At 44.1% G+C, this 11,789-nt stretch overlaps 1 protein-coding gene across 2 annotated transcripts in view; it reads left to right on the forward strand.

Moving 5' to 3' along the window:
- The window catches only part of MAP4K3 (mitogen-activated protein kinase kinase kinase kinase 3), a 76,460-nt gene that overhangs the window by 63,968 nt on the left and 703 nt on the right, over positions 1-11,789 (forward strand). For both annotated transcript variants that reach the window (XM_009892475.1, XM_009892476.1), the window contains 6 exons: positions 749-852; positions 1,653-1,824; positions 4,436-4,504; positions 4,619-4,711; positions 6,931-7,001; positions 9,448-9,503. In XM_009892475.1, the coding sequence (XP_009890777.1) occupies positions 749-852; positions 1,653-1,824; positions 4,436-4,504; positions 4,619-4,711; positions 6,931-7,001; positions 9,448-9,503 (565 nt within the window). The remainder of the gene's footprint in view (positions 1-748; positions 853-1,652; positions 1,825-4,435; positions 4,505-4,618; positions 4,712-6,930; positions 7,002-9,447; positions 9,504-11,789) is intronic.

Consider the following 11,789-nt stretch of genomic DNA (forward strand, 5'->3'; position numbering starts at 1 on the left):
CATCCAGGCTGAGAGAGTTGGGGGTGTTCAGCCTGGAGAAGAGAAGGCTCTGGGGAGACCTTACAGCAGCTTTCCAGTATCTGAAGGGGGCCTGCATGAAAGCTGGGGAGGGACTTTTTACAAGGGCAGGTAGTGATAGGACGAGGGGGAAAGGCTTCAAACTGGAAGAGGGGAGATTTAGAATAGATATTAGGAAAAAAATTTTCACTGTGAGGGTGGTGAGACACTGGAACAAATGGCCCTGAGAAGCTGTGGCTGCCCCATCCCTGGAGGTGTTCAAGGCCAGGTTGGATGGGGCTTGGAGCAACCTGGGCTGGTGGGAGGTGTCCCTGCCCAGGGCAGGGGGTGGAACTAGATTATTTTGAAGGCCCCTTCCAACCCAAACCGTTCTATGATAGTAAATCCCACCTACCTCTCTAAAAAAAAACAAAAACCCAAGCAATTAACTTTATTTTGAGTTGAAGAGTTGAAACAGTGCTCTTGGGAGAGTTACGTTTATTATGGTTTATTTGGCAGCAGCTCCTAGCTGTTCATGCCCGGTGGAAGGGCAGTCCCTGCTCCAGCATGCTCACTGTCACCATTCTCATAGCGTGGATGGTGACTTTTCAGCAGCTTCCTTGTATAAAAGATTCAGGTGGTGGTGGTGGATATTTTCCAAAAGTGTATGGACTGTTATTTAGCTGGAAATTTTTTATAATTTGTGTTTGCATAGTACACTAACGTACTCTACCTCTCCTTTTTTTGGCAGTGAGGAATCCCTCCACGGGCCACAAGTACCTTTGTGGAGCACTACAGTCTAGCATTGTTTTGTTAGAATGGGTTGAACCAATGCAGAAATTTATGTTAATCAAGGTAATATTAATGATAAGGTGAAATACTCCCGTGTTCAGTTCTGTTTATCTGATAATGACTTGTTAAGAATAAGTATTGGCCATTTCTTGAGTTATTAGACTTTCCTCTCGGTTTCTCTAAAATTGAAAACAGCTATTTAAATGTGTAATATGTATTAACCGGCTCAAAATATTTATAGTCATGTTCTTGGTTTTGGGGTGTGCTTCAGGTAAGGAACAAAGCCCGTCTCTCTGTGAGGACTGCCTTTTAGTTGCACGGTAAAAAAACCTCTGGCGGACAGACTGAGACACGGTGCAGTGGAGCGATAACATTCTGAACAGCGGGCTTGCTCCCATACCAGAGAGAAGGCGGTCCCTTATTCTATGCATTGGGACAGTGGAGGTGCCCAGAAATGCTTGTTATCTCCCCGTCTGACACTACCTGAAGCAACGGAGCCGGGGTGGACTCATGTTTGTAGAGAGGCAGCTGCTATAGCTTGATCAGGGCTGGGGAACGAGGCTGAGAGACTCCATAGCCAGGGAGAGCGAGCAACGCCACCTGTAGCACTCTTGGCACCTGCAGGCAGCTGCATAGGACACCCGTGATGAAAGGCATCCTACCTTATGTAACTCCATTGGCGCGAAGACTCTTTAAACTTCTCAACTTGGGCTTTTTGTGTCTATTAATTACTGTTGTCTGAAGAAGTAAACTTCATGTTACAAAATACATGGCATAAAATTTACCATACAGTTTAGTCTGAGTTGCTATTAACTATTTAAACTTGTTTCCCTTCTAATATCTATTTTTGTTTCTTTATCTAGCACATAGATTTTCCCGTACCTTGTCCACTGAGATTGTTTGAAATGCTGGTAGTTCCTGAGCAAGAATTCCCTTTAGTTTGTGTCGGTGTCAGTCGAGGAAGAGACTTCAACCAGGTGGTGAAGTTTGAGACCGTCAACCCAAATTCTACCTCTTCATGGTTTACAGAAACAGGTTTGTGTGGTGTTGTAATTGCATTCAGAAATGTTCCTCGCTCTTCTATTACAGCTGAAGCACTAGAATGGTAGTTTCTTCTGAGGAAACTAAATGGTTAAATCATTACGGCTTGGCTAAGTGATCATTGTAAGTTCTCCGTTTAAGGGGGCATCTGATTGTACCTGCTTGCACGTACACTTTTTTTTTGGATGCTTCTACTTGTTGAACTGATTTGATTTCATGAGATAGAGCAGAGGGTGGAGTTGTGGCTTCGGGCATTTCCCTAATCAGGCTGTACTTGACTATTACCCATTGTGCTGTTCTGTGCTCTAGCCTGGCACCGTGACTTTCGTTCATTTAATAGATGTTAATCGAATTGCACTCTGAGCGATTTCTTCCAGCATCGCTGTAGGTGTAGTTTGGCTCTCCTGCAGCAAGCCGGAGTTGTTAGAAATGGTGTTAGCAACCTCCTGCTGAGGGGGAGCCTTTTTTTGTTCTTCCAATGTTTATGGAAAGCGAAAGGGATTAGGAGCGCTGGTAGCAGGAAACCAAGTACCAGTCCGTCACTGGTCTGGGTGCTGTGAGTGAGGAGGCCACCACCTGAGCAACAGTAGAAATTCTCTTAAGAAGGAAGCATGCTAAGAATTACTTTTCTAGAGTTGCGAGATTTCCCCCCTAAACCTAGATACAGAAGTGAGCTGACAGTAGTCATAGCTTGCAGGTTTAGAAGCAGTAAATAGCTTTGTTATTCCTAGGCACAGAGCCCTTGTTGATCCACGGTGAATTTATACGCAGCCCTGTGCTGCCATATATGTGTGTATGAGTCTGGCTGATTGCGTACTGCGGGATTCACTACCAAGTACAGTTTTCACTAGGAAGATACCTGCTGGCTTTCTTGCTGCTGAAAAGCACCTCAGATTTTGACCGTTTAAAGCATAGTTACAAAAAGCAAAGTGATCAGTGGATGGCCAATTGATGTACTTAACTACTTCAGAGTTAGCACATTTTATTTTCAAACTCGTACATCTTTTTGTGTAACTGTGTGACTTCAGTAGAGCCCATAAAAGCAGCATGCTGAAGAGAAATTCTTTGAGCTGTAATGTCCTGGTGTCGTTCTTCTCTCTGTATTGTCTGCATTAGTATGTCAATACAAGAATAGTAATCCCTTCCTGGTTCCCTCTTTTTTTTTTTTTAATGTGGAAAATTTAACATTGCATTGCGCCTTCCAAAAATAGTACTTTAGCTTCCTTGAATCGTTAGTGTGTTCTCATGTTGTGTCTACGTTGTTATTTTCTCCTTTTTGTTTGACTCTAAACCCTCATGTTATATTGGTTTATTCCTGTCCCCTGCTGGTAGCAGAACAACAATGCAATCAAACAGATTTCTTCAGTGTTTTTTAAATGAGGAAAGTGTGTACCATACCGTCACAAATAGCTTCCATCAAATAGTAGTTTGGATTGGTTGACCTTTTTTTTTTTTTGTAAATGTCTGATAAAGACATTCTAAAAAAAATGAGCTGGCAGATTTGTTTTCTTTTTTTTCCCCTTGCCATCCTTCTCCTGTTAGTTTCAGGCAGGGTGGTGCGTGTTGCCACACTGCACGGTGTGGTTGCATAGATGTATATCCTCCAGTCCTTCTGTCGCATGCTTTCATTGTGGCTACGTCCACCTCTGGTTAAGATCATGCATGAGAAATTGGGTAAGATGATAAATGTATACCTTCCAAGATAAAACAGCAAACAAACAGATGGAGGGAGCGTCTCAAGGAGCACATTTGTGCCATCATCCTTGAGGTTTTTTTGCTTCTCAGCAGGACCATGGATTTTATTATTTAACTGAAAGCCGCTTTTGTATTTTGGGTAACATGCTCTGATTTCTCATCTCTAACAGTTTTAATGAGTTTCTCTTTTCTGTATGAAAGAATGCCTACAGAATCACTGGCAGTAATGCTGAATTAGGAAGAGCTGCTTTTTGTGTAATTTTAATGTTAACAAACAAACGGACCAAAACTACACTTCTCAATTTGAGTTGACATGTCCACTACTCACTTGTGGGTCAGATCCTCCTGTTTGCTGTGATGGAGACTGCTGCAGCTGTAACCCAGAAGAGAGGGAGGTAACCCTTTTTTAAGAGCTTGGAGAAGGAAATAATCCCCTATTTTTGGAAGATCTGGGGATGGGAAGTCTGAAAGTAGCAGCAAGAATTAAAGTACTAACAAAAGTCCTTAGCAAGATTTAGAAATAAAGGCAGAAGAAACATGAAATGAAACAGTGTTCAGGTTTGGTGTGGGCAGTCTCCTATATCTGCCTTTTTTTGCAACAGCAATATTAAATGACACCAACAGAGAAAAAAGGGAGAACGATGTTCACATGAGTTTGCTTTTGTGACATGGCTCAGAAAAGGCTGGATTAAGTCCATACTTTAATATTACAGCTTCAGTTTTCCTGTCACAGTCAACATGTTGGATAAGTGGACATGCCTCTCTAAGAGAAGAGAAATGTCACTGGTAAGATGATTATTTTAAGTAGCTAAAAACACACTAACCCATTAAATTGTCTCAATATCTAGAACTTCCATTTCAAATTTCACGGTAATTTATGTTATGAACTAACACTGTCATTTTTTTATAGACACTACAGAGACAAGTGTTGTCCATGTAACACAGCTGGAGAGAGATACCATTTTGGTGTGTTTGGATTGTAAGTTTTAGTATCAAATGAATAATGTGTATGCATGTACGTGCATACCGTCTGTCTTCAAATTAGGTCATATATTGAAGATTAATTCTTGGTTGACATCTATTTATTGTCTAGGCTGCATAAAAATAGTGAACCTGCAAGGCAGGTTAAAATCCAGCCGCAAACTGTCATCGGAGCTCACGTTTGACTTTCAGATTGAATCAATCGGTAAGTTGGATTTCATTATTAATATTGAATATCTGGATAGACTAGAGACCTGGGCAATCGCCAACCGTATGAAATTTGACAAGAGCAAGTGCTGGATTCTGCGCCTGAGACAGGGTAATCCTGGCTATACATATAAACTGGGGAATGAGAGGGTGGAGAGCAGCCCTGTGGAAAGAGATCTGAGGGTTTGGGTTGATGGCAAGCTGAGTACGAGTCAACACTGTGCCCTGGCAGCCAAAAGGGCCCTGGGTGGCATCAAGCACAGCATTGCGAGCTGGTCAAGGGAGGTGATTGTCCCACTCGACACCACAGTGATGTGGCCCCACCTCCAGTACTGTGTGAAGTTTGGGTGCCTCTGTAGAAGAAGGACATCAAGCTATTAGAGTGTGTTCGGAGGAGGGCAACTTCATCTTGAGGGCAAGACTTCCAAGGAGCAGTTGAGGTCACTTGGTTTGTTCAGGTTGGAGAAGAGAAGGCTGAGGGGTGCCCTCATTGCAGTCTACACCTTCCTCAAAGGGGGCAGCAGAGGGGAGAGGTGATGATCTCCTCTCTCTGGTGACCAGTGATAGGACACGAGGAAATGGTATGAACCTGCATCAGGGGAAGTTCAGATTAGACATTAGGAAAAGGTTCTTCACTCAGAGGGTGTTCCAGTCACTTGGAACGGGCTCCCCACAGAGGTGGTCACAGCACCAAGCCTGTCCAGAGTTGAAGGAGCGTCTGGATGCTGCTCTTAGTTATATGGCTTAGTTTTAGGTAGTCCTGTGAGGAGCAGGGTGTTGGACTTGATGATCCTTACAGGTCACTTCCAACTGGAGATGGTCTATGATTAAGTTGTTTACTGCTACAGTACAGAACCAGAGGTGCTAACTCAAGTCTTCGGCATTTGAGACAGTCTCATGCATTTCACTTTGTGCGAGAAGGCTCAGTGAAAAGTCCAGCACGCTATGTAACGTGCTTCCCCGGGAGCAGTTGGAATGGAGTAATAGGCAGTGAAGGCTGCAGGGTTAGGCTAAACGTCTTTGGAATACGATGGGAGACCCTCAGCTTCTAAAGGAATACCATAACAACCTACATAAACTCTGGATCACTCCTGGGTAACTCATTCTGCATGTGTGTTCACGCAGTCCATTTTTATAAAGCAGCTCAAAGACTAAATTATATGATACGTCACACTTTACATAAATTCTGTTTTCTTGTGAAGAACCTGAATGAATTAGATCTGTGAAACAGAAAGACAGAATACATTTTTTTGCCAGTTCTCCAATGTTTATGTACTTGGATTACATCACATGCTTTTGAAAGAGAGATGAGGAGGGATGTGTGCACAACTGGAGGGTAACACTAGAAGAGGAGGAATGGTGGGAACAAAAACAATAATGTGAATTTACTTCTGAGGAAAAGCTTTAAAGTTTCAGGCAGTTCAAATACAGGACAAAGAAACATGACGTTTATGGCTCCTGTTGATTAGGAATGGGGGGAAGGGAGGAGTACATGTACTTGAAGCTGCTCACTGTGGGACCTCTGCACGTGCTGTGGTCCTCTCCCTGCTTGTCACAACCGAGCTACGGGTGTCCTCTTCTGGCCCGTTCTCCAAAAACTCCACTCTCCTTCCTGCGTACCTGCCCACAGGCAGGATGCTGGATGCAGGCGGGACAGATCCTCCTTGGGGACCTACAACGTTTGCCCTCCCTTTGAGCAAGGCGCTAGACCCAGTTCCTTTCACACGCGTCAAATGCCGGTGTCCGCCACCGTGTTTGTGCCAAGGGAAGGCTGGGAAGTTGAGGGCTCTGTAAAGCCTTGCGTTGCTATTGCAGAAGGACCGTGTTAGCCAATGGTTGGTGGGAAAGGGAAAAACGTCACTCCGGTGTCCTAGCCTTGTAACTTGTCTGCTAAAATTCAATATATATTTTCTGCTAGTATTAGAATGAGGAGGGGCTTCCCGTTCAAAGGAAAGGACATGTTTAGGACTAGACAGAAGGACAATTTTAGAGCTTTTTCTTTTTTTAAACCCGGCTTATTTAAACAAATACATAGATGCAGCTACCTTTGAGGCAGGTTCAGAGATTCCTGTGAGACCTTTTACAGTCCGGGTGGGTGAAGGTGATACATTAAAACATACATGTGCAGATTTCAAAATTGTAGTCGTGCTTTTAAGGCCACAAGTGTCTGAGTTGACATTATGCCTGAAAACTGATTCCAGTGTTCTTTGTTACCAGTCTGTCTACAAGACAGCGTGTTAGCGTTCTGGAAACATGGCATGCAAGGAAGGAGTTTTAGATCAAATGAGGTGAGTACCGCATTTTATTCCAAATTCTAGCTTCTAATATAAGCCGAGTAGAGGATAAATGCATAATGCGTGGTCTGAAAAAAAGTAAAACCTTCCAGTAACTTCCTAGGTTAGACCTGGAAGCTGGAGTCTCATTCTAAGTGTTTCATAAGCTACAAACTAATTAGTGAAGCTGTACAAGAGTACTTGGTAGCTCTGGTCCGGTTGTTAGAGGACATGCCCCAGAAGGCTGCAGTGCAAGTGGAGGCTTTAAATTGTTTATTTAAAGCATAAGGAACACTATTGTCTTGCTTCATTACTGTCGAGCCAAAGCCAGCACCTAAATGAAGAGCAGAAGGCTCTTGTTGTCAGAAAGCAAGCCACCCCAAAATTTTTCTCTGTAGAACATCTCTAGGGTAAGCTCTCAGGCCTTTTTGATTTCCTTATCTCTCCTGGCTGTCCTACTAGCCACAGCTATTAAGAAAAAAAAAAAAAAAGAACAAAGTTATTTTCATCTATAATATGCAAAGCCTGCGTTACCAGGCCCAGATTCTGACCATATTTGTTACTTTTGGGGAATTTTATACTTCTTCCGTAGTAGGAAGCGGTTACACGGCACAAAAAGCTGACCAACCTAACTTTGCAGCTCGCTTGTTGTTGAAGACATTATTAGTTCAGATTCCCTAATCTAATGGCAGTGTGTCGATTTGAGCTGCTTGCAACGTTATTTCCTTGCACCATCGTGGCTTTCCCCAGTGGTTTGATTGAGTGGGAAGAACGAAACAGGGAACTGTGTGAATTCTGAGAGAAGACACTCAAAATTTGGGTCAAGATTGTGCAGACTCAGCCCCAAACCAAGCAGGAAGGAATTTTTCTTAACAAAGCAGGGAACTTCGTTGTTGAGAATTAAAATCCTCTTGCAAGTTCTGTGTGCCAGAAGTGAATTCGCTAGGTCAGCTAACGCTACTGGGATCTGGGAAGGAGAGAAGAATCTCTTCTTTCCTCAAAAATGTGAAATGAGACTGTGTAGAAAAGGAACTTTGTTAAACAGTGGACACACTGGAGGGACGGGATGCCATCCAGAGGGACCTGGACAGGCTGAAGAGGTAGCAACCTCATGAAGTTCAACAAAGCCAAGTGCAAGGTCCTGCATCTGGGTCGGGGCAATCCCATGCACAAATCCAGGCTGGGCAGAGAATAGATTGAGAACACCCCGAGGAGAAGGACTTGGGGGTGTTGGTGGATGAGAAGCTCAACATGAGCCAGCAACGTGCGCTGGCAGCCCAGAAAGCCACCCCCATCCTGGGCTGCATCAAAAGCAGTGTGGCCAGCAGGGCGAGGGAGGGCATTCTGTCCCTCTACTCCACTCTTGTGAGACTCCACCTGGAGTACTGCATCCAGGCTGAGAGAGTTGGGGGTGTTCAGCCTGGAGAAGAGAAGGCTCTGGGGAGACCTTACAGCAGCTTTCCAGTATCTGAAGGGGGCCTGCATGAAAGCTGGAGAGGGACTTTATACAAGGGCAGGTAGTGATAGGATGAGGGGGAGTGGCTTCAAACTGGAAGAGAGGAGATTTAGATTAGATATTAGGAAAAAAATTTTCACTGTGAGGGTGGTGAGACGCTGGAACAAATGGCCCCGAGAAGCTGTGGCTGCCCCATCCCTGGAGGTGTTCAAGGCCAGGTTGGATGGGGCTTGGAGCAACCTGGGCTGGTGGGAGGTGTCCCTGCCCAGGGCAGGGGGGTTGGAACGAGATGGTCTTTAAGGTCCCTTCCAACCTAAACCTTTCTATGAAACAGTGCTGCCTGTTCACAGCGTGACTTGATATCCTTTGGAGTATGCAGTGCTCTTCGGTTAACTTCATTGATTGACACGATGCTTTCGCGCTTTGGTATTTGTGTGATCATAAAGATGCATCACATAAGTACAACTCACCTGCAGTAAACAAAGATCTATTGCATTCGTCTGAAATGTCAAAATACTATGTTATCTTTTCACAATGGGCATAAGTACCAGAAATTAAATTAGACTATGTTTCTCTGTTAAGGTTTACAGAATATGAACTTACCGCATCGTTACTATGACTTGAATTTCAACAAAATGCATTTTGTGTGATTTACTGGACCTATTTTGGATATCTACTCTAGAGCGAGATGGACTGCACCCTACAGCTACCTATTTTGGTCGCAGCTGTACAGAGAATTGCACGGGTAGCTCGGACGCTGTGCAGTGCTGAGCCCTGCTGTCGTGCTTGCAGTTGCTACTAGAAGAATTCACATAATGTGGCAGGAATTCCAGAAAACTTAGATCTCATTTGAAAGTGATGGTTGCATTCAATTCTCAAGCTGATTTAAATCAGCAGTAAATGGGTAACATCAGTCGTAGTCAATTCTTTTCTCTAGGTTGATTTTAAAAACAAAAACACTTCTGCACTTAACGTGTAAACACTTGTCTTATTTTTATTGTCTAGATCACTCAAGAAATTTCTGATAATACGAGGATATTCAGGCTTCTGGGATCTGACAGGTATGAAGAGAACTGAACATGGCATGCTAAAATAGAAGAATGATGTATGTTCCTCCTACCTTGTAAAAGTTCTTTTTGCTTGTTTCTCATGATTCCATTTTTAGCCATCTTACTCATTCCTTTGTGTACATGTCTACTTTTCAGCCTTTCAAATTTATTTCTTTTCTTTAAAAAAAAAATATTCTTCTAGAAGTGTTAGTAGGCAAGGTCCTGTTTGGCTGCAGTCAGAGTCTCCAGGAGCGTCTTCCTTTTTGTGATGTAATTCTTTTATTTAACGTGGCAAAATCTTTACTTTCGGATGCTCTGCTGCAGTAGCTCATCAACATCTCCTTCTTGAGACAAATGCAAAAAATACTGAAAAATTTAAATCTCTCTCACTCCCAGAAGGGAACTCTCCCAGTTGTCTTTCCAATGTGACAGCTCAGGTCTTGAAAGAGCTCTTGATAATTCCTTGGCCTCTGTGTTGCGGAGCACTACCACCGTGTCTGTCCGACCCATCAGATACCAGCTTGCCGAGTCAGTAACTCCTATTTTAGGAGTGTCGCTGACTTCCTCAACTTTCTCTGCCCTGCTGTCGAACTTTGTACCTCTTTAACGGCCACGAAAACAGCAGATGTTCTGTTTTCTGGGGAGTGCATGCTGACATGACTGTTCCACCAGCAATGCGTTGATATGAAGTGCAAAGATAGGCTTTGTCTTTTGAGAATTGCCTGGGTCTTATACCATTCGCAGTAAACCCGCTCTCTTGCCGCATCTTGCAACTACCAAAAAAGCTTCATGGCAATCAAAGGCTTTCCCCATATTCTGCTTCTCCAAGCTCGCTGCACAGCCTTGTAATGACCCATAACATCTACAGCGGTGAAAGGTGCGGTATCGGCTACCTAACGGCAATTTTTTGCTGGCTGGGGGTTGAGGATTCTGCCTTCCGCACAACACCTGATAGCTTTTTTGTAAGTAATACTCATCTCTGACCTGCAGGTTTCTCTCTGTCCCAGTGCGGTACACGTGGGGCTCAGCTTTATTCTGTCATTTCTCTTGGTTGTTGAGAGACGGCATGGATCGATTTAAAAATGAGTCTGACTTCACAATGGAACGTAACACTGCAAATCATTGCCTTGGAAAAATAATGTCCTTTTCCCCAAATACGGTTCCATCTATTTCACTTGCACTAATAGTTCCCAAGTCTGAGACAACCTTTAAAGACTGCGCTGTAACAAACATTAATTCCAATTTCTTCTGCTACCATTTTGCTGGCAGCTGTGTCATATTTTGTGCTTGAGCTGTGAAACCTTTTTCCCATGACACATGTCACTTCCTGGGCAGTTTATAGGAACTGGGGTTCTGAGAAGGCAAAAAATTGACATCAGTCTGATAAGAGCTTGCACGTTGCTTTCTCCTGGCGAGCAGGGAATGGTTTGTGGCGGGAGGTTTCGTTCCCTTTGCGGAGCACATCGAGCAGAGAGTAGGTTTCCTGAGCGATAGTTCTGAAGCAAGCAGCCTCACCTTGGGGGAATGCACAACAGATGGATTTGAATTTCCCCCAATCTGCCTTCACTTCAGGGTGTTTGCAGAGGAGAATTCAATCATGAACATCCTAGTCCGTTCAGCAGTTTTGGCAGTTCTTGCCTGATGAAAAAAAAAATCTCAAACAGTTTGCTAATTTCTTGCCTTTGAAGAGAAGGGTCTGATCTAGGACATCCCTTATGGTCTTTGCAGTTGTTGTGTAGGTCCAGCTAACCCAGTCTCCTGTCTCCAATGCTGGCCAAAAGTGGGTGGCGAGAGAAGAGTAAGAGAGCAGATTCTGCATATCGCAATCCCTTTGCTTGAGGACTTTCTCAGCCTGCACGTCTTTGTCTCTGGGCCTTTCGGAGCTGGAGGAAGTTTCTGTGGATTTAGGTTATATGGGCTCAGGGAAAGACTAGAAATGCTCCCAGAAGAATCTGGTCATCTGTTATGTCCAATGGCAAAGGGCAGACTAACGACTTCCAGAACTGGAGTCTGGTTAATGGGTTAGCTTTGCAAAGCTCTGAGGAAGCAAAAGCCCAGGCTTTTGCTGGGGAGCGATGGACCCTCTTCGGAAGCCCCCGTGGAAAGGAGGAGAGGCAACAGGCATACATTGCAGCTGGGGAAATTCCAGCTGGATCAAAGAGGGGAAAATGTCATGGTGAGGGGGGTTGAACACTGCAGTAGGAGCCCCGAGAGGCTGTAGGAGATCCTTGAAGACCTTGCCTGGACGGAGACCCTGAACTAGCTTTGAAGTTGGCCTTACTTTGCGTAGCTTTTGGA

The sequence above is a fragment of the Charadrius vociferus genome, unplaced genomic scaffold, assembly GCF_000708025.1.
Source record: "Charadrius vociferus isolate BGI_N301 unplaced genomic scaffold, ASM70802v2 scaffold139, whole genome shotgun sequence".
In the NCBI taxonomy this organism is placed as follows: Eukaryota; Metazoa; Chordata; class Aves; order Charadriiformes; family Charadriidae; genus Charadrius; species Charadrius vociferus.